The sequence below is a fragment of the Carcharhinus amblyrhynchos genome, chromosome 15 (genome assembly GCF_965287045.1).
Source record: "Carcharhinus amblyrhynchos chromosome 15, sCarAmb.v2.hapA, whole genome shotgun sequence".
In the NCBI taxonomy this organism is placed as follows: Eukaryota; Metazoa; Chordata; class Chondrichthyes; order Carcharhiniformes; family Carcharhinidae; genus Carcharhinus; species Carcharhinus amblyrhynchos.
In genome coordinates this window covers 1,401,365-1,426,306 of record NC_137338.1, presented here as the reverse complement: position 1 = coordinate 1,426,306, position 24,942 = coordinate 1,401,365, and the positions used below count along the sequence as shown (strand labels likewise).

At 42.7% G+C, this 24,942-nt stretch overlaps 1 protein-coding gene across 1 annotated transcript in view; it reads left to right on the top strand.

Annotated features, from left to right (window-relative positions):
* Positions 1-1,015: 1,015 nt before the first annotated feature.
* LOC145353476 (cell adhesion molecule 2-like) overlaps positions 1,016-24,942 on the top strand; it is a 1,377,372-nt gene continuing 1,353,445 nt past the window's right edge. Inside the window, exon 1 of the mRNA XM_080204272.1 lies at positions 1,016-1,411. Coding sequence (XP_080060398.1) covers positions 1,342-1,411 — 70 coding nt within the window. The 5' untranslated portion in view covers positions 1,016-1,341. The remainder of the gene's footprint in view (positions 1,412-24,942) is intronic.

The window sequence follows — 24,942 nt, the reverse complement described above, 5'->3', positions numbered from 1 at the left end:
CTTTCTCCCTCTCTCCCCCCGGGGCCGGGTCTCTCTCCCTCTCTCCCCCCGGGTCTCTCTCCCTCTCTCCCCCCGGGGCCGGGTCTCTCTCCCTCTCTCCCCCCGGGGCCGGGTCTCTCTCCCTCTCTCCCCCCGGGTCTCTCTCCCTCTCTCCCCCCGGGGCCGGGTCTCTCTCTCTCTCTCCCCCCGGGGCCGGGTCTCTCTCCCTCTCTCCCCCCGGGGCCGGGTCTCTCTCTCTCTCTCTCTCTCCCCCCCGGGGCCGGGTCTCTCTCCCGGTGCAGCCGCCGCTGTTTTTTCAGCACCACCGCTACGACCCGCCCCCTCAGGCCCACAGCCGCCTCCCATTGGCTGTCGGGCAAGCCCTGGCTGCCCTCCCATTGGATAGTTTGCCCTGTCAATCACAGGGATCCCCTCCTCGCTCAGGGAGATTTCCCCCCGCGCCCCCGCCCCCGTCCTATCCTTCGGCTAACCCTTCACCTCGCCCCCAACTCACTCACTCCTGTCCCCTGACATCTCCTCCCCAACTTAACCTTCTCCCCTCCTTCCCCTTTAAATGCTTCTTAAAGGAACCCTGACCCCATTCCAACAGCGGCGGTGACGATGGGGAGCGGCAAACCCAAAGATTCCAAAACAGCCCCGCGGGCTAATTTGTATGCGGGGGACATCGATTGACGAAAAAAAGCAAAATCGCCATCAAACCGTCCTGATAAATCGGTTATTTACAAGCCCCGAAATACATATATATATATAAAAAGCTCCTATCACGGGAGTCTGCTTTCTCGCACATTTTATTTCTCAATGGTTGATATCTTCTGTCAATCCAGCAGGTTCGGGTGATCGGCAGCTGGGTCCCGCCTCTGTTCCACCCCTCTCCAATCTCCTGGGTTTTATTGGCTGTCGGGCAGTGGTTGCGCGCTGCGATTGGTGCACGCTGCTGTCAGTCAGGCCTCCAGCCCCGCCCCCTTCCCCCGCTCCCAGCAGGTTAGGTTGGTCGGTGCGGAGCCAGCGCGCTCGAGACTCCCGGGCCGAGCAGCAGCTGCAGCGCGAGCGGCGCCTCAGCCAACGGTCGGATTAACGGACAGCCGGGGCTGAGGTAAAATCATTACTGTACAGGAAAGAAACCCCCGAGAAAACACAGACTGTCTGAAATACAGAGCCAGATGAATATATACGTGTACTCGACATCGAAATAAATATTTATAAATACTGAGAGCGATCAAAAATACATTGGAGGAAGCCTCAGCCCCCGTCAGCAACACCCCCTGGATATCGGCAGCTTCGTTGATGTGAGGAGGAAAGGAGGAAAGTAAAGCCAGAAAAGAAATAGAGAAAAAAAAGAACATGCTCACCAAACAAAATATGTCCCTTTTCTGCTTGTACAGCTTCTGTGGGTTTCTTCTTCAACTCCAAGGTAAGAATAAACTTTATTTTTATCCATCTCGTCCTCCATCCCTTGGAATATTTAAAATTAAGGGTTTGGATTTTGGTTGTAAAGTGTTGTTTTTGTCCATTGCTCATCGGATTGTCCCCTTCCACCAATTCTGTCAAGATTCTTGGTGCTGCCCGGATTTTTGGGAGACGATCTTATTCCTGAATATTTTGATATTTATTGGGGAAGAAGGGTCGTTTGTAACATTTCGTGAAAACTTGATGTCGAAAAATAATAGGCACAGCGTTTGTTAATAAAATCTATGTATGTACGCGTGTGCGTATCATATGTCTGCATGGAATTCTGCATTTATTGTGTGTGTTGTGAAGACAAGTGTAGGAAATTGTAAGAAATGTGTTGAATCTTATACATGGTGCTTCGTTTCTGTTACTGGGGAAGCTGATTTACTTGTGATCATTTTAAGGATGGATTGTATTTTTAGAATTGTTACTGCAGTTTTGCTCTGAAAATGATATACGGTTTATGTTGTAAAGGAAATTATATATTATTTTATAATCTGATTTGAAGAGCTCAGCCTTTTTGCCAGTTGCTCTGCACGTATGTGTACGTAAATGACTGGGTACTTGCAGTAGTCTGCATCTTGGTGTCGTCTTAGTACAACGTTTTATTTAAGGATTTGGGGATTAAAAATTCCTGTCACAGCCATGAACTACGGGATAATTATATACAATATGTAATGACTTTGAGCATTTTAATGATGTGTTAAATTCCACAATGCAGTCATAATTAACAAGTTCATTATTCGAAGTTGCTATCAGTTGTTATCAAATGTTTATTAACATTCAGTTAAAAAAAACCTTAATTATAATTGATTGCTGTTGCCAAATACCCGCTGATCAAAAAGGGAGAAAATAGAGCGTTTATATTTGTTTTTGGAAAATAGCTTTTTGTGATGCTTATGTATTTATTTTGGAATGAGTTCATTTCCATAGTACTAAGTACACTGTTATGTACGTTTATATTTATGTGGTAGAAAGTCTGTTTTGAAAAGGCATTTAAATTTGAGACATTTTCAAGTTATTTTTAAGCAAATGTTTGGACAGCTGGTGATTGTTGCTGAATTTGAAAAAAAATTGTGTTATTCACAAAACAACTTTTACTATGTATTTAAAAATCCTCATTTTGTACAGCAGGTGGAGGTATTGGTATCTAAATACGTATATTCAATATAGTAATCTCAGCAGGTTGTAAAATTTATTGTTAAAATTGTTTCTGTATATATGAAGTTGCATTAATTTCCTTTTTTTTTGGATTGGTAGTCATGGCTTTATCAGGACAGTGGATATCCAGCAGGATCTTTTTGCTACCTGGGTAATAAATTGGAGTGGTAATGTTAATTAAAGCTGCATTGCATTTTATCAGACTGATTTAGTGTAATGGTGCATTTGCATAGTTGGTGAGTTTCACATTAAAGCTGCAAAACTTAATTCGGTTAATACCGTATAAATAGGATAGTTTGCTATGGCTCCTCCATCTTTTTATAAATAATCAGTCAGCCACTCAAACAATTGTAGAGGTGTGCTTTTAATGCATTGAACTTGTTCCTAAAAAATACAGGCAAGCAGATGACAAAAGGCATTAAATATGTGTTGGACATTTCAGTTAAACTATTTTTGTCTTATAAATGGAAGGAACAATCTAACAGTTATATTTCTATGCACATGTAATAAGCAGTGATTCTGAATATCTTGTTACATGAGGGCTAATTATCCTCAAGTTTTGTGACCATTTTAAGATCCTAACCTCCGAAGAGCATCCCCTACTGCGCTATTGTAAAATTTCTGTTTTCTCTACATCAGCCATCTTTGGGGGTTGTCTTTCTAATGCTGACTGCTTGTGTGACCACAGCATTTATATTTTCTTTGCATTTTCTCATGCATGCTGTGGAGAAGAGTGTTAGTTTGGACCAGTAACCAAAATGTGCTATACCTTATTGCAGGTAGTTGGGTGGAATGCATATAGTGAAGAGTTTGAAAACTCAAGTCGATGGAGTGCTTGGGAGTACTTCATTGAACAGTAGACAAAAATTACACAAACCTCCAGCAGATTTAAAGAAGCCTTTTTTTTGTGAAAATTAGAAGTTTGAATAATGTAACAAAGGATGAACGCAAGTGTGAAATATAACACAAACATGTCTTAATGAAGCAGAAGAGATGATGATTCACTCTTTTACAATTGGACTAATTGGAACAGAAGTCTTATTTCTGTGTTGTAGACTCAATGTTATTCTGTTGATACATCTTTGCTTACTCTATTGTTAACTTTGCATGTATATTTTATGTATCGTCCCATGGGAATGTTTTGTATTTTTCTGCTCCTATCAAGAATGTCAGAATGTAGTTATACACTTCAAAACTATAGTTATCATGTTTTGAGTGTTGGCTGGCTGCTCAGCAATGTGACCCTGAATGTAGCTTTCCCCAATAACCATAGGTACACATTTCCAATTGGAGTAACTGTACAGCAATGAGGATATGAATGTAGCAAATCATGCCTGTTTCCCTGATTGAAAGATCCAATGCCTTTAATGTATTTCTGGCTGAAATCAGCTAAATAATTTTGAAACAAAGGATATAACCTAGGACTGACATGGTCAGAACACTGGACAAGTGACAGACTTTTACATGTTTTGCAGTGGTTTTCATCAATTCAAAATAGGTGCCATTGTGCTAACTATTTGTATTAGAGAATAACGATGAAGCAAATATATGGCTAGGAGAGAGTGGTTTTGATAGGAACGTAGGAGCAGGCGTAGGCCATTCAGCCCATCATGCCTGCTGTGCTATCCCGTATAATTATGGCAATCATCCAATTCAATGTCTCCGTATACCTTTGCCATTAGTATTTAGAACATCTGCTTTAAAAATACAGAATGGCTGCATTTCCACGGCCACCTGGGGTAGAGAATTCCAAAGATTCACAACCCTCTGAATAAAATAATTTCTTCTCATTTCAGTCATGGAATCATAGAATCCCTACAGTGCAGAAAGAGGCCATTTAGCCCATTGAATGTGCACTGACCACAATCCCACCCAGGCCCTACTCCCACATTTCCCTACTAACTCCTCTAACCTACGCATCTTGGGACACTAAGGGGCAATTTTAGCATGACCAATCAATCTAACCTGCACATCTTTGGATTGTGGGTGGAAACCGGAGCACCCGGAGGAAACCCATGCAGACACGAGGAGAATGCGCAAACTCCACACAGACAGTGACCCAAGCATACATGGTTCCCCCATTATTTTGAAATTATGTCCTCTGGTTCGAGATTCCCCAGTTAGGGGAAAAGTCTTGACTGCATGCACCTTATCTTGTAGATTTCAATGAGATCACTTCTCATTCTTTGAAACTGTAGAGAATACAGGCCCAGTTTCCCCAAACTCTCTTCACAGGACAGTCCTACCACTCCAGGAACAAGTCTGCTGAACTTTTTGTTGCATTTCTTCTATGGCAATAACTGGCTACGTTCGCGGCCAGGTGTCCCTGGAGAGGGAGCACGCGGTGTCCACGGGCACAGTCGAGGCCTTCCGTGCCCGTTGAGCACCGCAGGGGCTGAGGTGCCTTATAGACCCCGACAATCACATTTTGATTTGACGTGTCTTAAGTTTCCTTTGTACTTTTTGTTTCTGTTCGGGCTGTTTCTTTGTCCAAATGTAATTTAAGTTTGTTCACTTGGTTTGACCTGAAAGGCACCTTCATAAGATAAGAGGATCAAAACTGCAAAGTATTTCAGGTACTAAGATACTCAAATACTCTTGCAATAAAAGCTATCATACAATTAATCTTTCTAATTGCTTGCTACATCTGCATGTTAGCTTTCAGTAACTTAGTGCCAAGGACACCCTTTGTATTGAGTTGTTTCGTACACCTACACTTTCTAATCTCTCACCATTTAAGAAATAGTCTGTGCACCTGTTCGCCCTACCAAAGCAGATGACCTCACATTTTTCCACATTATGTTCCATCTGCCATGCTCTTGCCCACTCACTATGTCTGTCCAAATTCCCTTGAAGCTGCTTTCCAACTTTCTCAACTCATATTCACACCTAGCTTTGTGTATTCTGCAAACTTGGAGATAATACAATTGATTCTTGCATCTAAATCATTGATGTATACTGAGAACAGCTGGGGCCCCAAGTACTTGTTCTTGTGGTACCCCATTCATCACAGCCTGCCAGCTTGGCAATGACCCATTTATTCCTGTTTTGGTTTTTGCTTGTTAACCAATCCTGAATATATACTAGTATCTCCTAAGCTCCTATCCAATGTGCTTTAATTTTGCTAATCAATCCCAGAGGGACCTGGGGGTCCTTGTGCATGAGTCGCAAAAACCCAGCCTACAAGTGCAGCAGGTGATCAGGGAAGGAAAATGGGATGTTGGCCTTCATAGCGAGGGGGATTGAATATAAAAGCAGGGAGGTCTTGCTGCAACTGTACAGGGCACTGGTGAGGCCGCAGCTGGAGTACTGTGTGCAGTTTTGGTCGCCGTACTTGAGGAAGGATATATTGGCCTTGGAGGGAGTGCAGAGGAGGTTCACTAGGCTGATACCGGAGTTGAGGGGGTTGAGCTATGAAGAGAGGCTGAATAGACTGGGTTTGTACTCGTTAGAGTTTAGAAGGATGAGGGGGATCTTATTGAGACGTATAAGATGATGAAAGGGATGGATAGGGTAGAGATGGAGAGGTTCTTCCCGCTCAGAAAGGACAACAGGACTAGAGGGCACAGGCTCAAGATAAGGGTGGTGCAGTTTAGAACGGAGTTGAGGAGGAACTTCTTCACTCAAAGGGTGGTGAATCTCTGGAATTCTCTGCCCGTTGAAGTGGTGGAGGCTAACTTGCTAAATATATTTAAGACGCGGGTAGATAGGTTTTTGGTAGGCAAGGGGATTAAGGGTTATGGGGAGAAAGTGGAACTGAGCCACTTCAGATCAGCCATGATCTTATTGAATGGCGGGGCAGGCTCGAAGGGCTAGATGGCCTACTCCTGCTCCTATTTATGTTCTTATGTTTTGAGGCACTTTACCAAAGCCAAGCTTTGGTACATAAGCTTGATAATACATCCACTAACTCCCCTTCATCAATTCTGTTAGAAGCACCCTAAAAAAAACTCTCAACAGATTCATCAAACATGACTTCCCATTTATAAATCCATATTGTAAAAAATAAAGTTTAGTTATTTGTCACAAGTAGGCTTATGTTAACACTGCAATGAAGTTATTGTGAAAATCCCCTATTTGCTACACTCCAGTGCCAGTTCGGGTACGCTGAGGCAGAATTTAGCATGGCCAATGCACTATGCCAAATCAAATCATTATTATTTAGGTGCCAATTTATCACATCCTTTTGTAACAGATTTCAATATTTTCCATTTTGCTTATGTAAGGCTAACTGTCTGTTGGTCTGCATTTTTTGTCTTTCTCCTTTCTTAAATAATGGGGTGGCATTTGCTGTCCTCTAATCTGCAGGAACCATTCCAGGATCAGTTGAATTTAATGGGATGATATCCAATGCATTCACCATCTCCATGGCTCTTTCAACACACTGGAATAAATATCAAGTCCGGGAGACTTACCAACCTTCAATCCCATTTACTTCTCCAATACAACCTTTTTATTACCAATTTCCTTCAATTCCTCATTCTCCTTAGACCCTTGGATGTTTAATTCTGGAAATTTCCTATATCATAGATCAATGCAACACGAAAATAGGCCCTTCAGCCCAACTGGTCCATGCCAACCACGGTGTCCTCCTAGCTAGTTACAATTGCCGAGTTTGGCCAATTCCCATCCATGTAACTAGTCAAATGCTTTTTAAATGTCGCTATTGTACCTGCCTCAACCACTTCCTCAGACAGCTTGTTCCATACGCTCACCACCCTCTGTGTGAAGAAGTAGCCTCTCAGATCCCTTTTAAATCTGTCCCCCCTCACCTTAAACCTATGCTGGCCAGTTTTCAATTCCTCTGCCCTGGGAAAAAGACAATGTGCGTTCATCCTTTCTAGGCCTTTCATGATTTTATGCACCTCAATAAGGTCATCTCTTATTCTGCTACGTTCCAAGGAATAAAGCCCTAGCCTGGCCAGCTCGGCCCACTAATCCTGACAACATCCCCATAAACTGCCTTGAGTGCAAAGAATATTTATCAGGGCCTTTTCACTAAAAGGGTGAGCAAAAGTGTGCACAACACTCCAAGTGTGGCCTCACCAACTATTTACACAACTGTAACACAATGTCCCAACTCCTGTACTCAGTGCCCTGACTGATATGGCCAGGGTGCTAAAGGCCTTCTTCACCACCCTGTTCACCAGTGATGCCGCTTTCAACGAATTATGTACTTGTACTCCTAGGTCCCTCTGTTCCTCAACACTCTCCAGAGCCCTACCATTCACTGTACAAGTCTTACCCTAGTTTGACTTTCCAAAATGCAACACCTCACAGTATTGAAATCCATTTGCCAATCTTTGACCCACTTCCCTAACTGATCAAGGTCCCCCTCTAATTTTTGGTAAACTTCTTTGCTAGCAAAAGGATGATAATTGAGTATCATCCACAAACCTTCTAACCATACTTTGTTCATTCACATCAAAATCATTCATATACATAACGAATAACAAGGGTCCCAACACTGTCTCCTGAGACACGCTACTTGGCGCAGGCCTCTGGTCCAAGAAACAACCATGGGCCATCACCTTCTGCTTCCTACCACTGAGCCAGTTTTGAATCTAATTAGCTAGCTCTTCCTGGATCCCATGCAACCTAATCTTCCAGATTAGCCTGCCATGTGGGACTTTGTCAAAGGCCTTGCAAAAGTCCATGTAGACAGCATTTACTGCCCTACCCTGATCCATCCTCTTGGTTACTTCTTCGAATTTGTTAGACATGACTTTACAAGCACAAAGCCATGCTGACTATTTCTAATCAGACCTTGACCACCCTAGTAGATTCTGTCCCTCAGAAACCCCTCCAGTAATTTACCTACCACTAATGTCAGGCACACCGGCCTGAAATTCCCTGGCTTGTCTTTGTAACCCTTCTTAAATAATGGAACAAGATTAGACACCTTCCAGTCTTCTGGAAGGAAATGAAGCAAATATCTTTGCAAGGACCTCTGCAAATTCTTCCCTAGCCTCCCACAAGATCTGAGGATGCATTTGATCGGGCCCAGGGGATTTATCCACCTTGATGTGCTTTAACGCTGCAAATACCTCCTTCCTAATAATATGCATGTGCCCCAAGGCATCACCACTTGTTCCCCTTATTTCATTAGCACCCATGATTTTCTCCTTAATAAACAGCAAGGAGAAATATTCATTAAAAATTTCACCCATCTCTTCCTCTTAGTGAAGACAGATGCACGGTATACATTAAGTTTCTTTGTCCTTTCTCTATTGCCCATTATTAGAAATTCTCCTGACTGTGCTTGTAATTGACCCACATTTGTCTTGGCTGCACATTTACTTTTTACATATGTATAGAGACTTTTACAGTCCCTTTTCATGTTTTATGCTACTTTACATCCATATTCTATTCTCCCTTTGTCAGTTTCTTGGTCTTCCTTTACTGTATTCTAACATGTTCCCAATTCTCAGGTTTACATCTATTCCTACCAACTTTATAGGTTTTTCTATTAACTGTATACAATTCTTAACTTACTTTATTAGCCATAGCTGGCTGACGTTTTGAGTTTTTGTGTTTTGAAGGAATGTAAAATTGCCCTAAACTACATTGTAATTTTTTTTAAAGAGCATACATCTCATGTGTTCTGTAATATCTTTTAATGTATTTTCCCAATCCACCTCAGCCAATTTGCCCCTTTTATATCTTTATAATTTTTTTTGTTACAGACGTGAGGGGAATTAATTTAAACAGTCCGATTTCTCCTCTTCCTTCCCGTCAGTAATCAGGTGTTTTAAAATTTTTCATTTCACTCTTTATCAGTGGCATATTTTCCCTAACCCTTAGATTTGCAATGTTCCAATCCTCTAAGTAACCCGCGCAGCAAAAGCAGTGCAAGATGAGATAAAACAAAAGGGTTGGTTTATTTCACAAACATAAAATTTGGGAAAAGTGTTTTCAGTGCCCACGTCTTTTTGCACTTGTACAATAAAAGAGCGATGAGGGAAAGATCATAATAAAAATGTAAGTTATGGTTTTATGTGAATCCAGAATCAAAAGTCTAAAAGAGGCTTCTTCAGAGGGTAAGTTAGTTGACTGATTGAGAATGATCTTTTTTTAGAAGTGAGACTTCCAAAAGGAAAAAAGACACAGGGTTGAATTAGACTTGAAAACACCAGTTCCAATGATCCAGTAGAACACAGTGCAGTTGAAGACCAGGCAATTGTACCTGGACAGAGCTCCTTCTGCTGCTATCTGTTCAATTGGAAGATGGTAGACAGACACAGACTGCTGCCTGGAGTCCAGTTCTCCTTGGCTGTCAAACTGTAACCAAGGATGAGGTCCAGCATTTTATGTTTTTGGATTGATTAACCTAATGTGTTTGGGAGCAGGCATTGGTTGGATATTAGGAGCACAAACAACTGCCTTTGTCCTTGAACACCACAGCATCTCTGATGCTAGAATTCTTCATTTGAAATGCAAAGAAACTGTGCAGCTCTAGGAAATGGCATTAGCACCTTTATTTTTAGAGATAGGGAGGCTGATCGTTTGTCTGAAAGTTAGAAATTCATCTGGTATGAGTCATATCTAGTGAGGGTAAAGTCTTGCCCATTTAAAAAAAATGGAGAGGTTAATTTTATATACTGGCCCAGTTTACCTTGATATGTATTTATATTTTCCTTCCCGTTGCAAATGAGATACTTTCAAACTTAACAACCTGGCTTCAGATTGAACTACCTCAACTTCAAACATAATGTAAAATTCTATCATATAATGATCACTCATCCCTAAATGTTCTTTTGTAACAAGATAATTAACTAGTACTTTCTCATTACATGATACTAGATCTAGTCTGTTCTGTCGGTCCCTCAACATGCTGCTATAGAAAAGCGTCCTAACACTCCAGAAATTAATTCTCCATGGCATTAGTGCTCATTAGACTTACACAGATTGAAATTGCTCGTAGTTACTGTATTACCCACACTACATGCTTCTCTAATCTTCTGATGAATGCCGTGCCCCACCTATCACTGCTGCCTGGTGGCAACTCCTACCCTGAGGGCGATAATTGGCCAGGTTGGATTTGTCCTGCTTTTTGAGCACAGGACATACCTGAGCAATTTTCCACATTGGGTAGATGCCAATGTTGTAGTTGGACTGGGGCACTTGGGCTAGAAATGTGGTAAGTTCTGGAGCACAAGTCTTCAGTATTATTGCCAGAATGTTGTCAGTTCATAGTCTTTACAGCATCCAGTGTCTACCGTTTAATGGTAGTGAATCTGGAGTGAATCTAATTGGCTGAAGACTGACATCTGTAATGGTGGGGACCTCAGGAGCAGCCTGAGATGGATCTTGCACTGGGTACTTCTGTCTGAAGGTGGTTGCAAATGCTTCAGACTTGCCTTTTGCACAAATGTGCTGGGCACCACTGTAATTGAGAATGGGGATATTTATGGAGCCTTCTCCAGTTAGTTGTTTAATTGTTCACTACCATTCATGACTGTAAAGCAGTGATCAGAACTGTTGATTGTGGGTCCGCTTAGCACTGTCTCACGAATGCTGGTTATGCTGTTTGGCATGAAAGCAGCCCTGCATTGCAACTTCACCAGGTTGACACCTGGTATATCTGGTGATGCTCCTGGTATATCCTCCTGCACTCTTCATTGAACCAGGGTTGTTCTTTTGGTATGATAGTAGCGTCGGGGACATGCCTGACCCTGAGGTTATGGATTGTGATTGAATATAATTTTTTATTGCTGTTGATGGTCGCAATGTTTCCTGGAAACTCAGTTGCTAGATCTGTTAAAAATCTATCCAATTTAGCACAGTACTAGTGCCGCACAACATGGTAGAGGGTATATTCATTGTGAAGATAGGACTTGGTCGACAAAAGGACTTTGTAGTGATCATTCCTGTTGATACTGGCATGGACAGATATATCTACAACAGATTGGTGAGGATGAGGTCAAGTAGGTTTTTCTCTGTGTTGTTAGTTCCCTCACCACCTGCCACAGACCCAGCCTAGCAAGTACCACCTCAAGTTTTGGTCACGAGTGGAATTGCTGAACAATTCTTGACGGTCATTGGAACACCCGCTCCAGAGTATCTTCTCAGCCCTTGCTATCCTGAATGTTTCTTCCAAATGGTGTTCATCACGGAGAAGTCCTGATTCACCAGCTGGTGGCGTGCAATCATTGTTAATCAGTGGACATTTCCTTTATCACGTTTGACCTGATGTAATGAGACCTTGTGGGGTCTAGAATGTTGAGGGCTCCAAGGAAACGCTGTTGGCTATATGCCACTGTCCACTATGTGCCGTTAGGATGGGATATACCCAGGATGGTGGTGTCTGGAACATTGCATGGTAGGATTTTGAGTATTCCTATGTCAGACTATTGCTGGACTGGTCTGTGAGACAACTGTTCCAATTTTGGCACAAGCCCCAAGATCTAAGGAGGATTTAGCACGTCTGGGTGTACTGTTGTCATTTCCAGTGCCTAGTTTGGTGCTGGATAGGGCATCCAGTTTAATTCCGTATTGACATTTCTGAAGCCTTTGATACATCTTAGCGGCTTGCTTGGCCATTTAAGTGTTAAACATATTGATGTGCATCTGGAGTCACAAAAAAGCCTGACCTGAAAAGGACAGCCGATTTCTTTCCCAAAAGGGGGATTTTACAACAAAGGACAGTGGTGTCCCTTGATCTCTGGAATTAAGAGCTTGTCATATGAGGAACAGTTGAGGACTTGGGTCTGTACTCGTTGGAGTTTAGAAGGATGAGGGGGGATCTTATTGAAACTTACAGGCCTGTAATAAAGTGGACTTGGAGAGGATGGTTCCACTTGTAAGAAAAACTAGAACCAGAGGGCACAATCTCAGGCTAAAGGGACGATCCTTTAAAACAGAGGTGAGGAGGAATTTCTTCAGGCAGAGTGTGGTGAATCTGTGGAACTCTTTGCCACAGGAGGCTAGGTCATTGAGTGTATTTAAAACAGAGATAGAAAGATAAGTTCTTGATTAATAAGGGAGTCGGGGGTAATGGGGAAAAGGCAGGGGAATGGGGATGAGAAAAATATCTGCCGTGAATGAATGGCGGAGCAGACTTGATGGGCTGAGTGGTCTAATTCTGTTCCTATGTCTTACTGTCTTATGGTGTCATCATCGTCATTCTGAGACCAGCTTTTAATTCTGAATTTATTGATTGAATTTAAAATTCTGACGTGGTGGGATTTGAATCCATGCCCCAGAGTATTGACTTGGGTTACTAGTCCAATGATATTATTAACACATCACTGCCTCCCCAGTAAATCATAGAATTATAGAATCCATACAGTACAGAAGAGACCATTCAGCCATCAAGTGTGCATCGACTCTTTGACAGAATATCTTAGCCAGGCCCTATCTCTATACCTCCACACACTTCTCATGGCTAATCCATCTAACCTACACATCGAGGAATGCTAAGGGGCAATTTAGCATGGCCAATCCAATTAACCTGCACATCTTTGGTCTGTGGGAGGAAACCCAGAGGAAACCTACACAGTCATGGCGAGAGTGTGCAAACTCCACATAGACTGTCACCCAAGGTTGGAGTTAAACCCAGGTCCCTGGCGCTGTGAGACAGCAGTGCTGGCCACTGTGCCGTCCTGTGTTCTCTGGTGACTGATCCTTCTGCCTCAGAAAGCAGTTTGTTTCCAACTGTAGCAAAATGTCAAATAATTTTGAATACCTTAAAACTCAACTTAACTACTTTGTCAGTCATGGCTAAGTTAGTAGCACTCTTGTCTTCGAATTAGGTGGTTGTTCAAGTTCCGGTCAAGACTTGAACAGAATGAACTAGGCTGACACCCAGGCTGTGGGAGTGCTGCATTGTTGGAGGTGCTGTCATATGAGACATTAAGCCTACTCTTTGAGATAGGTTTTGTGAAGGGTAGGTCATGTCTCACTAACTTGATTGAGTTTTTTGAGGAAGCGACAAAGATGATTGATGAGGGTAGGGCAGTGAAGATTGTCTACATGGACTTCAGTAAGGCCTTTGACAAGGTCCCTCATGGCAGACTGGTGCAGAAAGTAAAGTCACATGGGATCAGAGGTGAGCTGGCAAGGTGGATATAAAATTGGATTAGTCAAAGAAGATGATGTGGAGATTGCCGGCTGGACTGTGGTAAGCACAGTGAGAAGTCTCACAACAACAAGTTAAAGTCCAACAGGTTTATTTGGTAGCACAAGCCACAAGCTTTCGGAGCACTGCCCTTCATCAGGTGAGTGGGAGTACTGTTCACAAACAGGGCATATAAAGACATAAACTCAATTTATAATGCAGGTAATCAAGTCTTAAAAGACATGTCACACTGTCTGTAACCCCCATGACTTGCCTGGGCTTGCAAAATCTCATTAACTGTCCTGGCTGGAGACAATATACATCTCTTTAAACTGTGCTTAACCATCTCCCTACTCACATTGTCTGTACCTTTAAGACTTGATTAGCTGTAAAGACTTGCATTCCAGTTTATAAATTGAGTTTGTATCTTTATATTTCCTGTTTGTGGACAGAACCCCCCCCACTCACCTGATGAAGGGGCAGCGCTCTGAAAGTTTGTGGCTTGTGCTACCCAATAAACCTGTTGGACTTTAACCTGGAGTTGTGAGACTTCTTATTCGGTCAAAGAAGACAGAGGGTAGCAGTGGAATGGTGCATTTCTGAATGGAGGGCTGTGACAAGTGACGTTCCTCAGGGATCAGTGCTGGGACCTTTGCTGTTTGTAATATATATAAATAATTTGGAGGAAAGTATAACCGGCTTGATTAGTAGTTTGTGGACGACACATAGGTTGGTGGATTTGCAGGTAGTGATGAGGAACATCAGAGGATACAGCAGGATATAGATCAGTTGGAGACTTGGGCAGAGAGTGGCAGATGGAGTTTAATCTGGACAAATGTGAGGTAACGCATTTTGGAAGCTCTAATACTAATAGGAAATATACAATAAATGGCAGAACCTTAAGAGATAGGCAGAGGGACCTGGGTGTACAGATACACAAGTCACAAAGTGGCAGTGGAGGTGGAGAAGGAGTCAAGAAGGCATACGGCATGCTTGCCTTCATCAGCCGGGGCATGGAGTTTAAAAATTGGCAAGTCATGTTGCAGCTTTATAGAATCTTAGGCCGCACTTGGAATATAGTGTTCAATTCTGGTCGCCACATTACCAGAAGGATGTGGAGGCTTTGGAGAAGGTGCAGAAGAGATTTACCAGGATGTTGCCTGGTGTGGAGGGCATCAGCTATGAGGAGAAGCTGGAGAAACTTGATTTGTTCTCACTGGAACAATGGAGGTTGAGGGGTGACCTGATAGAAGTCTACAAGATTACAAGAGGCATGGACAGAGTGGATAGTCAGAAGCTTTTCCCCAGGTGAAACAGTCAATTACGAGGGGCCACAGGTTTAAGGTGTGAGGGGTAAAGTTTAAAGGAGATGTCTGAGGCAGATTTTTTTAACAGAGTGTGGTGGGTGCCTGGAACTCGACGCCAGGGGAGGTAGTGGAAGTGGATACCGTAGTGACTTTTAAGGGACGTCTGGACATATACATTAATCGGATGGGAATAGAAGGATATGGTCCCTGGAAGGATAAAAGGTTTTAGTTAAGTCAGGCAGCAAAGTTGGTGCAGGTTTGGAGGGCTGAAGGGCCTGTTCCTGTGCTGTAATTTTCTCTGTTCTTTATGTAGAGCTGGCTCATCATTACCTTCTCAGAAAGGATGGGCAATAAATGCTGGCCTTGTGCTGCTCACATCTCAAGAATAAAATTTTAAAAAATCCCATGGAATTATGCCAAAGAACAGTGGGGTAATGCCATATGTCAAAGGATTATAGAGTAGTTGTGTCACAGAAGGGATTCAGCTTCAGAAAATTGCCAGGGAAGTAAATCGAATTGTAGCAAGTGCTGAAAACGGTGGCTTTGATCTTCCCATTCATTAATGGATATTGCGACAAGGAGTCTCACAATTTGGAATTAGTGGAGGAGTCAAGTTTGGGGGGTGCAGGGGGTGGTGGGGAGGGGTGCAGTGATGATGATTAAGTATATCTATTAGCGTGCATGTGAACCTGATGTGTTCTGAAATGACTTTGCCTTGTAGCATGTTGATGAGGCATAGCATGGAATCAAGGATAAATCCATGGGAGACATCAGAGAAGATGCAGGGAGCATACCTGATACAGTATGTTGTCCCATTGTTTAAGAAGGGGAACAGAGACTTCCCCGGGAATTATAGACCGGTGAGTCTCACTTCTGCTGTGGGCAAGGTTTTAGAAAAAATTATTAGGGATAGGATTTATAGTTATTTGGAGAGTAATGAATTGATTGGAGATAGTCAGCACGGTTTTGTGGCGGGTAGGTCGTGCCTTACTAACCTTATTGAGTTTTTTGAGAAAGTGACCAAAGAGGTGGATGGGGGTAAGGCAGTGGACGTGGTGTATATGGATTTTAGTAAGGCGTTTGATAAGGTTCACCATGGTAGGCTTCTGCACAAAATGCAGATGTATGGGATTGGGGGTGATCTAGGAAATTGGATCAGGAATTGGCTAGCGGATAGGAGACAGAGGGTGGTGGTTGATGGTAAATATTCATCATGGAGTTCGGTTACGAGTGGTGTGCCTCAGGGATCTGTTTTGGGGCCACTGCTGTTTGTAATTTTTATTAATGATCTGGATGAGGGTATAGTTGGGTGGATTAGTAAATTTGCTGATGACACCAAAGTCGGAGGTGTGGTAGATAGTGAGGAAGGGTGTCATAGTTTGCAGGAAGACTTAGACAGGTTGCAGAGCTGGGCCGAGAGGTGGCGGATGGAGTTTAATGCGGAGAAGTGTGAGGTAATTCACTTTGGTAGGAATAACAGATGTGTCGAGTATAGGGCTAACGGGAGGACTTTGAATAGTGTGGATGAGCAGAGGGATCTAGGTGTATGTGTACATAGATCCCTGAAAGTTGGGAATCAAGTAGATAAGGTTGTTAAGAAGGCATACGGTGTCTTGGCGTTTATTGGTAGGGGGATTGAATTTAGGAGTCGCAGCGTCATGTTGCAACTGTACACAACTCTGGTGCGGCCGCACTTGGAGTATTGTGTGCAGTTCTGGTCCCCACATTACAGGAAGGATGTGGAGGCTTTGGAGAGGGTGCAGAGGAGGTTTACCAGGATGTTGCCTGGTTTGGAGGGGAGGTCCTATGAGGAGAGGCTGAGGGATTTGGAGTTGTTTTCGCTGGAAAGAAGGCGGCTAAGAGGGGATCTTATTGAAACATATAAGATGATTAGAGGTTTAGATAGGGTGGATAGTGATAGCCTTTTTCCTCGGATGGAGAAAGCTAGCACGAGGGGGCATGGCTTTAAATTAAGGGGGGGTAGTTATAGGATGGATGTCAGGGGTAGGTTTTTTACCCAGAGGGTGGTGAGGGATTGGAATGCCCTGCCTGCTGCAGTTGTAAATGCGCCTAGTTTGGGGGCGTTTAAGAGGTCCGTGGATAGGTTTATGGACGAAAAGGGATTGGTTTAGGTTAGTGGGTCATTGTTTGTTAACTGGTTGGCGCAACATCGTGGGCCGAAGGGCCTGTTCTGCGCTGTAGTGTTCTATGTTCTATGTTCTAGTATTCAAAATTATGAGGGGTTTATTATGAGGATGGATTTGTGGGGAAAAAACTGGAGGAAATCATTTGGGGCATGGCTTTAAATTAAGGGGTGGTAGTTATAGGACGGATGTCAGGGGTAGGTTCTTTACCCAGAGGGTGGTGAGGGATTGGAATGCCCTGCCTGCTGCGGTTGTAAATGCGCCTAGTTTGGGGGCGTTTAAGAGATCCATGGATAGGTTTATGGACGAAAAGGGATTGGTTTAGATTAGTGGGTCAGTGTTTTTTTTAAAAAAAAACTGGTCGGCGCAACATCGTGGGCCGAAGGGCCTGTTCTGTGCTGTTATGTTCTATGTTCTATTTCCTTTATTGAGTTGAAAACCGAAGTTCACATGTATAAAATAATTGGCAAAACAGTGAGCAAATTAGATACTCTTTTTTTCTCTCAGAACTTTGTTGGGTTCTGGAATACATTGCGTGGAGGTATGGTGAGAACAGATTTCATAGACAATTGGATACTTGAAGAGGACTTTATGCTCTTGTCTGGTATAGGACAAGACCACAATGACTGACATAGGAGAGGCTGAATAAACTAGGCTTGTACTCGTTAGAGTCTAGAAGAATGAGGGGAGATCTCATTGAGACGTATAAGATGATGAATGGGATGGATAGGATAGAGGTGGAGAGACTCTTCCCTCTCAAAAAAGACAGTAGGACTAGGGGGCACAGCCTCAAGATAAAGGGGGGGGGGGGGCGGTTTAGAACGGAGTTGAGGAGGAACTTCTTCACTCAAAGGGTGGTGAATCTCTGGAATTCTCTGCCCGTTGAAGTGGTGGAGGCTGCCTCGCTAAATATTTTTAAGACGCGGGTTGATGGGTTTTTGATAAGGGAGGGGATTAAGGGTTATGGGGAGAGGGCGGGAAAGTGGAACTGAGCCACGATAGATCAGCCATGATCTTATTGAATGGCGGGGCAGGCTCGAAGGGCTAGATGGCCTACTCCTGCTCCTATTTCTTATGTTCTTAAATTGCACAACTCTTTCAAAGAATTGGCACAGTCAGTGTGGATCAAATGGCCTCCTACTGTGTTGTATTCATTAAGGAAGATACAGGAAATCTCCCAGATGTAGATAGGGAGAATGTGGAGTTGAAAGAACGTAATGTAAGTAAGACGGTTGTTTGGAGAAATTACTGGGACGGAGAGCCAGTGGGTCTCAGTGTTGAGAAAGTTTGCTACAGCAGTATTAATGAATTGCTGATTATCAGGACCAGAATCCTGGTGAATCATATAAATAGGACTGTAGATAGGGCTTTAAACTAATTAGTTAGGGGGGGGGGGAATTACAAATCTAAAGTAAAGGAGAGGGTATGTGTGCAGGTTAATGTTGAGGATGTTCCACTGATTAAAGGAGTAGGGGGCACGAGAGAGGTTAGTAGCGTTTCTACAAATAAGGTCCAGATAAAGGCTGGTATAAAGACACTTTACCCGAATGCATGAAGCATTCGTAACAAAGTGAATGAGCTGATGGCGCAGATTAGCTCAAATGGGTATGATCTAGTGGCCATTACGGAAACGTGGTTGCAGGGTGACCGTGACTGGGAGCTTATTGTCCAGGGGTATCAGACATTTAGGAAGGATAGACAGGAGAAAAAAGGAGGTGGGGTAGCTCTGTTAGTAAAGGATAATATCAGGGCAGTTGTAAGAGAAGATATAGGGTCCAAAGAGCAAAACGTGGAATCGTTGTGGGTGGAGATAAGGAAAAGTAAGGGGAGAAAGTCGCTGGTGGGTGTGGTCTGTCGGCCCCCAAATAATAACTTTTGAGGTGGGGTGGGCTATAAACAAGCAAATAATTGATGCGTGCAGAAACAGAACGGCGATAAGTATGGGGGATTTTAATCTGCATATTGATTGGTTGACTCAAGTTGGATGCAGTGGGCTTGAGGAAGAGTTCTTGGAATGCTGTCGGGATAGTTTCCTTAAACAGTATGTAACGGAACCTACGAGGGAGCGAGTTATCTTAGATCTGGTACGGTGTAACGAGGCAGGTAGAATTAGGGATCTTCTTGTGAGGGATCCTCTTGGGATGAGTGATCATAGAATGGTTGAATTTCTGATGCAGATGGAGGATGAGAGAGTAGGGTCTCAAACCTGTGTCCTCTGTTTGAACAGAGGGGAGTATGATAAGATGAGGGCGGAATTGACAAATGTAGATTGGGGGCGCAGATTGATTGGTAGGACGGCTGAGGAACAGTGGAGGATTTTTAAGGAGATCTTTTTCGGTGCTCAGCAGAAATATATTCTGATGGTAAAGAAGGACTGTAAGAAAAGGAATAACCAGCCGTGGTTATTGAAGGAAATAGAGGAGAGTATTAAATTAAAAGCTGATGCGTTCAGAGCGGCTAAAACGAGTGGGCAATTAGAAGATTGGGAAAAATTTAAAAAACAACAAAGAATGACTAAGAAAGCGATAAAGGAAAGACTATGAAGCTAAACAAGCTCTAAATATAAAAAATGATAGTAAAAGTTTTTACAAATATATAAAGAAGACACTGGCTAGAGTGAATGTTGGACCCTTGGAGGACGAGAGGGGGATTTAGCAGTGGGTAACGAGGAAATGGCTGAGGCCTTAAATAAGTTTTTTGTGTTGGTCTTCACGGAGGAGGGCACAAATAGCTTACCGAATATTAAAGATAGAAGGGTGGTAGGAGATGAGGTTCTTAATGCAATTACTGTCACTACAGAGGTAGTGCTTGATAGACTAATGGGATTGAAGGTAGACAAGTCCCCGGGACTGGATGGAATGCATCCCAGGGTTCTGAAAAAAATGGCAGAGGTGATAGAGGATGCCTGAGTAATTATTTATCCTCCGGGGAAGTGCCGGAAGATTGGAAAACAGCTAATGTTACGCCGCTGTTTAAAAAAGGCAGCAGACAAAAGGCAGGGAATTATAGGCCGGTTAGCTTAATGTCCGTAGTTGGAAAAATGCTAGAATCCATCATCAAAGAGGAAATAGCAAGACACTTAGAAAAGAACGGTTTGATCAAGCAGACTCAGCATGGATTCGTTAAGGGGAAGTTGTGTTTAATGAATTTATTGGATTTCTCTGAGGATGTGACTCGTGCGATAGCCAGAGGGGAACTGGTAGATGTGGTGTTTTTAGATTTCCAGAAGGCGTTTGATAAGATGCCTCAAAACGTTGCTGCAGAAGGTTAGGGTGCACGGAGTTGGGGGTAAGGTGTTAGCGTGGATTGAGGATTGGTTATCTAACAGGAAGCAGAGAATTGGAATCAGTGGGTGCTATTCTGGTTGGCAGTTGGTGACTAGTGGAGTGCTGCAGGGATCGGTGCTGGGGCCTGAACTGATTATCATTTACATAGATGATCTGGAGGAGGGGGCTGAGTGTAGGGTAACAAAATTTGCTGATGACACGAAGATGAGTGGAAAAGCGAATTGTGTGGAAGGTGCGGAAAGTCTGCAGAGAGATCTGGATAGGCTGAGTGAGTGGGCGAGGACTTGGCAGATGGAGTATAACATTAGCAAATGAGAGGTTATCCACCCTGATATAAATAATAGTAAGAGGGATTATTATTTAAAGGGTGAAATGCTGCAGCATGCTACAGTGCAGAGGGACCTGGGGATTCTTGTGCACGAGTTGCAAAAACCCAGTCTGCAGGTGCAGCAGGTGATCGAGAAGGCGAATGGAATGTTGGCCTTTATAGCGAGGGGGTTGGAATATAAAAGCAGGGAGGTCTTGCTGCAACTGTGCAGGGCACTGGTGAGGCCGCAGCTGGAGTACTGTGTGCAGTTTTGGTCCCCGTATTTGCGAAAGGATATATTGGCCTTGGAGGGAGTGCAGAGAAGGTTCACCAGGCTGATACTGGAGATGAGGGGGTTAGCTTATGAAGAGAGATTGAATAGACTGGGTCTGTACTCGTTAGAGTTTAGAAGGCTGAGGGGGGATCTTATAGTGACTTACAAGATAATGAAGGGGCTAGATAGCTTAGAGGTAGAGAGATTTTTCCTGCTTAGAAAGGATAGCAGAACTAGAGGGCACAGCCTCAAAATAAGGGGAGGGCAGTTTAGAACGGAATTGAGGAGGAACTTCTTCACTCAAAGGGTGGTGAATCTCTGGCATTCTCTGCATTGAAGTGGTGGAGGCTTCCTCGTTGCATATATTTAAGTCATGGGGAGATAGATTTCTGATAGACAAGGGAATTAAGGGTTTTATGGGGAGAAAGCGGACAAGTGGAACTGATTCACTTCAGATCAGCCGTGATCTTATTGAATGGCGGGGCAGGCTCGAAGGGCTAGATGGCCTACTCCTGTTCCTATTTCTTATGTTCTTATCTTCCAAAATTTTATAGATATTTGGAATGGTTCCTGAAGGTTGGAAAGTAGCAAATATCACCCCACTATTTAAGAAAGGATGGAGAAAGAAACATGGAACTACAGACCTGTTAGCCTTACATCAGTGATGGGAAAATGCTGAAATCTGTTGTAAAAGATGTGCTAAATATATGCTTGGACAATCATGACTGGGTAGTTGGGACAGATTTATGAATGGGAAATCATGTTTGGTGAACTTGTTGGAGTTTTTTGAAGATTTATTAACAAAATTGATAAAGGAGAGTTGATGGATGTGGTATATATGGTCTTTCAAAAGGCTTTTGATATCGTCCCCCACAGGGGTTAATGGGCACACTAAAAGTGCATGGGATAGGCAGCAATATACTGTCATGGATTGAGGATTGGCTAAAAGGTGGAAAACTGAGAGTAGGAATAAACGGATCATTCTTGCTTTGGCAGTCTGAGGCTAGTAGGGTACCAGCTGTTCACAAAATGTACCATTGATTTGGATGAGGTGACTGAATGTAATACTTCTATGTTCAAGGATGACACGAAGCTAAGTGGCAATGTATGCTGTGAGGAAGGTAAAACGTGACTATGGAAGATTTGGACACACTTACTGAGTGAACATGACAGACAGAATATAATGTGGAAAAATGAGAGGTAATCCATTTTGGTAGAAGGAACAGATATGCAGAGTATTTCCTAAATACTAAGAAATTAGGATGTGTAGAGGAACCTCAGAGGGGGCTAATTATTATTTGTGATGGGGGGGATGGGAGGGAAAGAGCTATTTCTTGCTTGCGATCAGGGTGCCTTTTAAAAAGGGCACCCTGATATTTTTGGAGCCAGTCCCTGGCTCTGAGTCTCCACCCTGCCAGAGTAATGGTGCAAACACACCCACATTTTTTTCGTCAAGATCTGGGGAGAAAACAGACAGGTGGAACTGGAGAGTTTCTCACCAGAACTTACATTTTGACAAATTCTCATAAGATTTCTTCCAATATGTGAAAATAGTTCTGGAATTACTTGTCTGATTTAAATTAGAAATTAAATAATGCGATGATTCTGAATGAAACAGACTGGTTGGTTGGTTCTGCATTCGAGATTATTATCCTTTTAGTAATTTATCACTGCCCAGTTGTAGAACTTGGGACTAAATCTACCATAGAGAAGCAATTTCTAAAAGATATAAATGATAATGGGCAAGTATCTAATTTTGAAACGGGATTTAGTGCTAACTCTGGCATGTTCACATACAACTTACTAATCTCTGAGCAAGTTGAGGGAGGGAAGGGATTGGAGTAGGCAGCAGGGAGGGTGAATTTAAAGAGTTAGCATCAGTTGCTTAGATCACAGCTGTGGGGCAAACATGGCAAGCCTGAAGCTCACACCACTCATCACCATGTAATTCCTGAGTGGGATCTTAAAATAGGCATTAGGCCCTTCATTTAGCTTTGTAAGGAACCTTGTTTCAGGCAATCTCCAAAGACATCTGGAAAAATAGCGTTATTCAATTTTATTTTTCAGGCATCCTTGTGAATCAGATGTTGACAAAACAAATACATTGAGGACCAAATATTATCCATTGTTTTTACACTTGCAATCTTTAAAAAATATATATTTTAGGTAAAATAAAGAAACCTAGTATCAGAGAGCTACTTAAATAGAACAGAAGCTGAGTTTGTATACATCACAGAAAACTAAGAGGTAGTTCTTATTGAGCTTTTTGATATTCTTGAGGATATTTAAACATTGAGGAATGAAAAACCGTTCGCCATGGTCTTTGATAGTGATAGCAAATGGACATGAGTTGAAGCTCAAAAGAGTAAAGGTGTTTGGATTTATCAGCTGGAATTCTATACAGGTTTGGGAATGTTTCCACTGGACTGACAGATAAGATGGTTAAGTCTGTAATATTAGAAATTATAGACGGGATTGGGTAGGGATATGGTGAAGATTGTGGGTAGTATATAGAAAATTCTTCTTTTGAATTCTGAGTATGTCTAGATTTGTCCTGCTTTTTGTGGACAAGACATACCTGGGAAATTTTCCACAATGTCAGGTAGATGCCAGTGTTGTAGCTATAGAGGAATAACTTAGCTCAACGCGCAACAAGTTCTGGCACAGGGCTTCAGTATGTTGGAATGTTGTCAGGGTTTGTAGCTATTGCAGTATCCAATACCCTGATTTGGTTCTTGATAGTGGAGTGAATTGAATTGGCTAAAGTCTGGCATCTTGACTCTCAACAATTTTTACTGATGCACCATAGAAAGCATTCTTTCTGGTTGTATCACAACTTGGTATGGTCCTGCTCTGCCCAAAACTGCAAGCACAAAAGGTCATGAATGTAGCCCAATCCATCACACAAACTAGCCTCCCATCCATTGACTGTCTACACTTCGGACTGCCTCGGCAAAGCAGCCAGCATAATTAAAGACCCCATGCACCCCGGACATTCTCTCTTCCACCTTCTTCCATCAGGAAAAAGATTTCAAAGTCTGAGGTCACGTACCAACCGACGCAAGAACAGCTTCTTCCTTGCTGTTGTCAGACTTTTGAGTGGACTTACCTTACGTTAAGTTGTTCTTTCTCTATACCCTAGCTATGACTATAACACTACATTTTGCATTCTTTCATTTCCTTCTCTATGAATGGTATGCTTTCTATAGCTCGCAAGAAACAATACTTTTCACTGTATGCTAATATATGTGACAATAATAAATGAGATCAAAGAAATGACAATTACAAGGATGCACAAGTTCAATGTAAGGGGGAAAGGATCAGTGGAGATGAGCGGAGTAAGTTTTTTTTAATGGCGTGTGTGGTAGGGCCCTGGAATGCACTAGCAAGTGAGGTGGTTGAGGCAGGTATCTTGGTGACATTTAAGACTTATCTGGATAGACGTATGAACAGACAGGGAATAAAGAGATACAGGTGGTTGGTGTAGATAGGACAACACGATCGGTGCAGGATTGGAGGGATGAAGGGTGTGTTTCTGTGCTGTACTGTCATTGTTCTTTGCAATTTGATGATTATCTGAAGGGAAAAAATGCATGACTACAGGTAAGGGACAGGGAACTCAGACTAGTTGAGTTGTCCTTACAGAGAGCTACAATAACGTAATACCCCAAATGGCCGCCTGAACTCTATCCATTCTATGATTTGATACCTTTAATGTATGCCTACCTCATCGTGACAGCTGCTTATTTCAAATTGCTTCTGTGGAATAGAACATCTAGGGAAACACTAATTTGGGCGACTAGGCTCTTTTTAAAGGCATTTCTTCACACTTGTTCAATTCTTTTAAAGGAACTCCAACGTCTGTTTTACTTTCCAAGCTGCATTCTTCTCTTATCTTAATTTGAATTAAAAAAACAAGTAGTTGAATTTTAAAAGCAAATGGACCCCATTTAA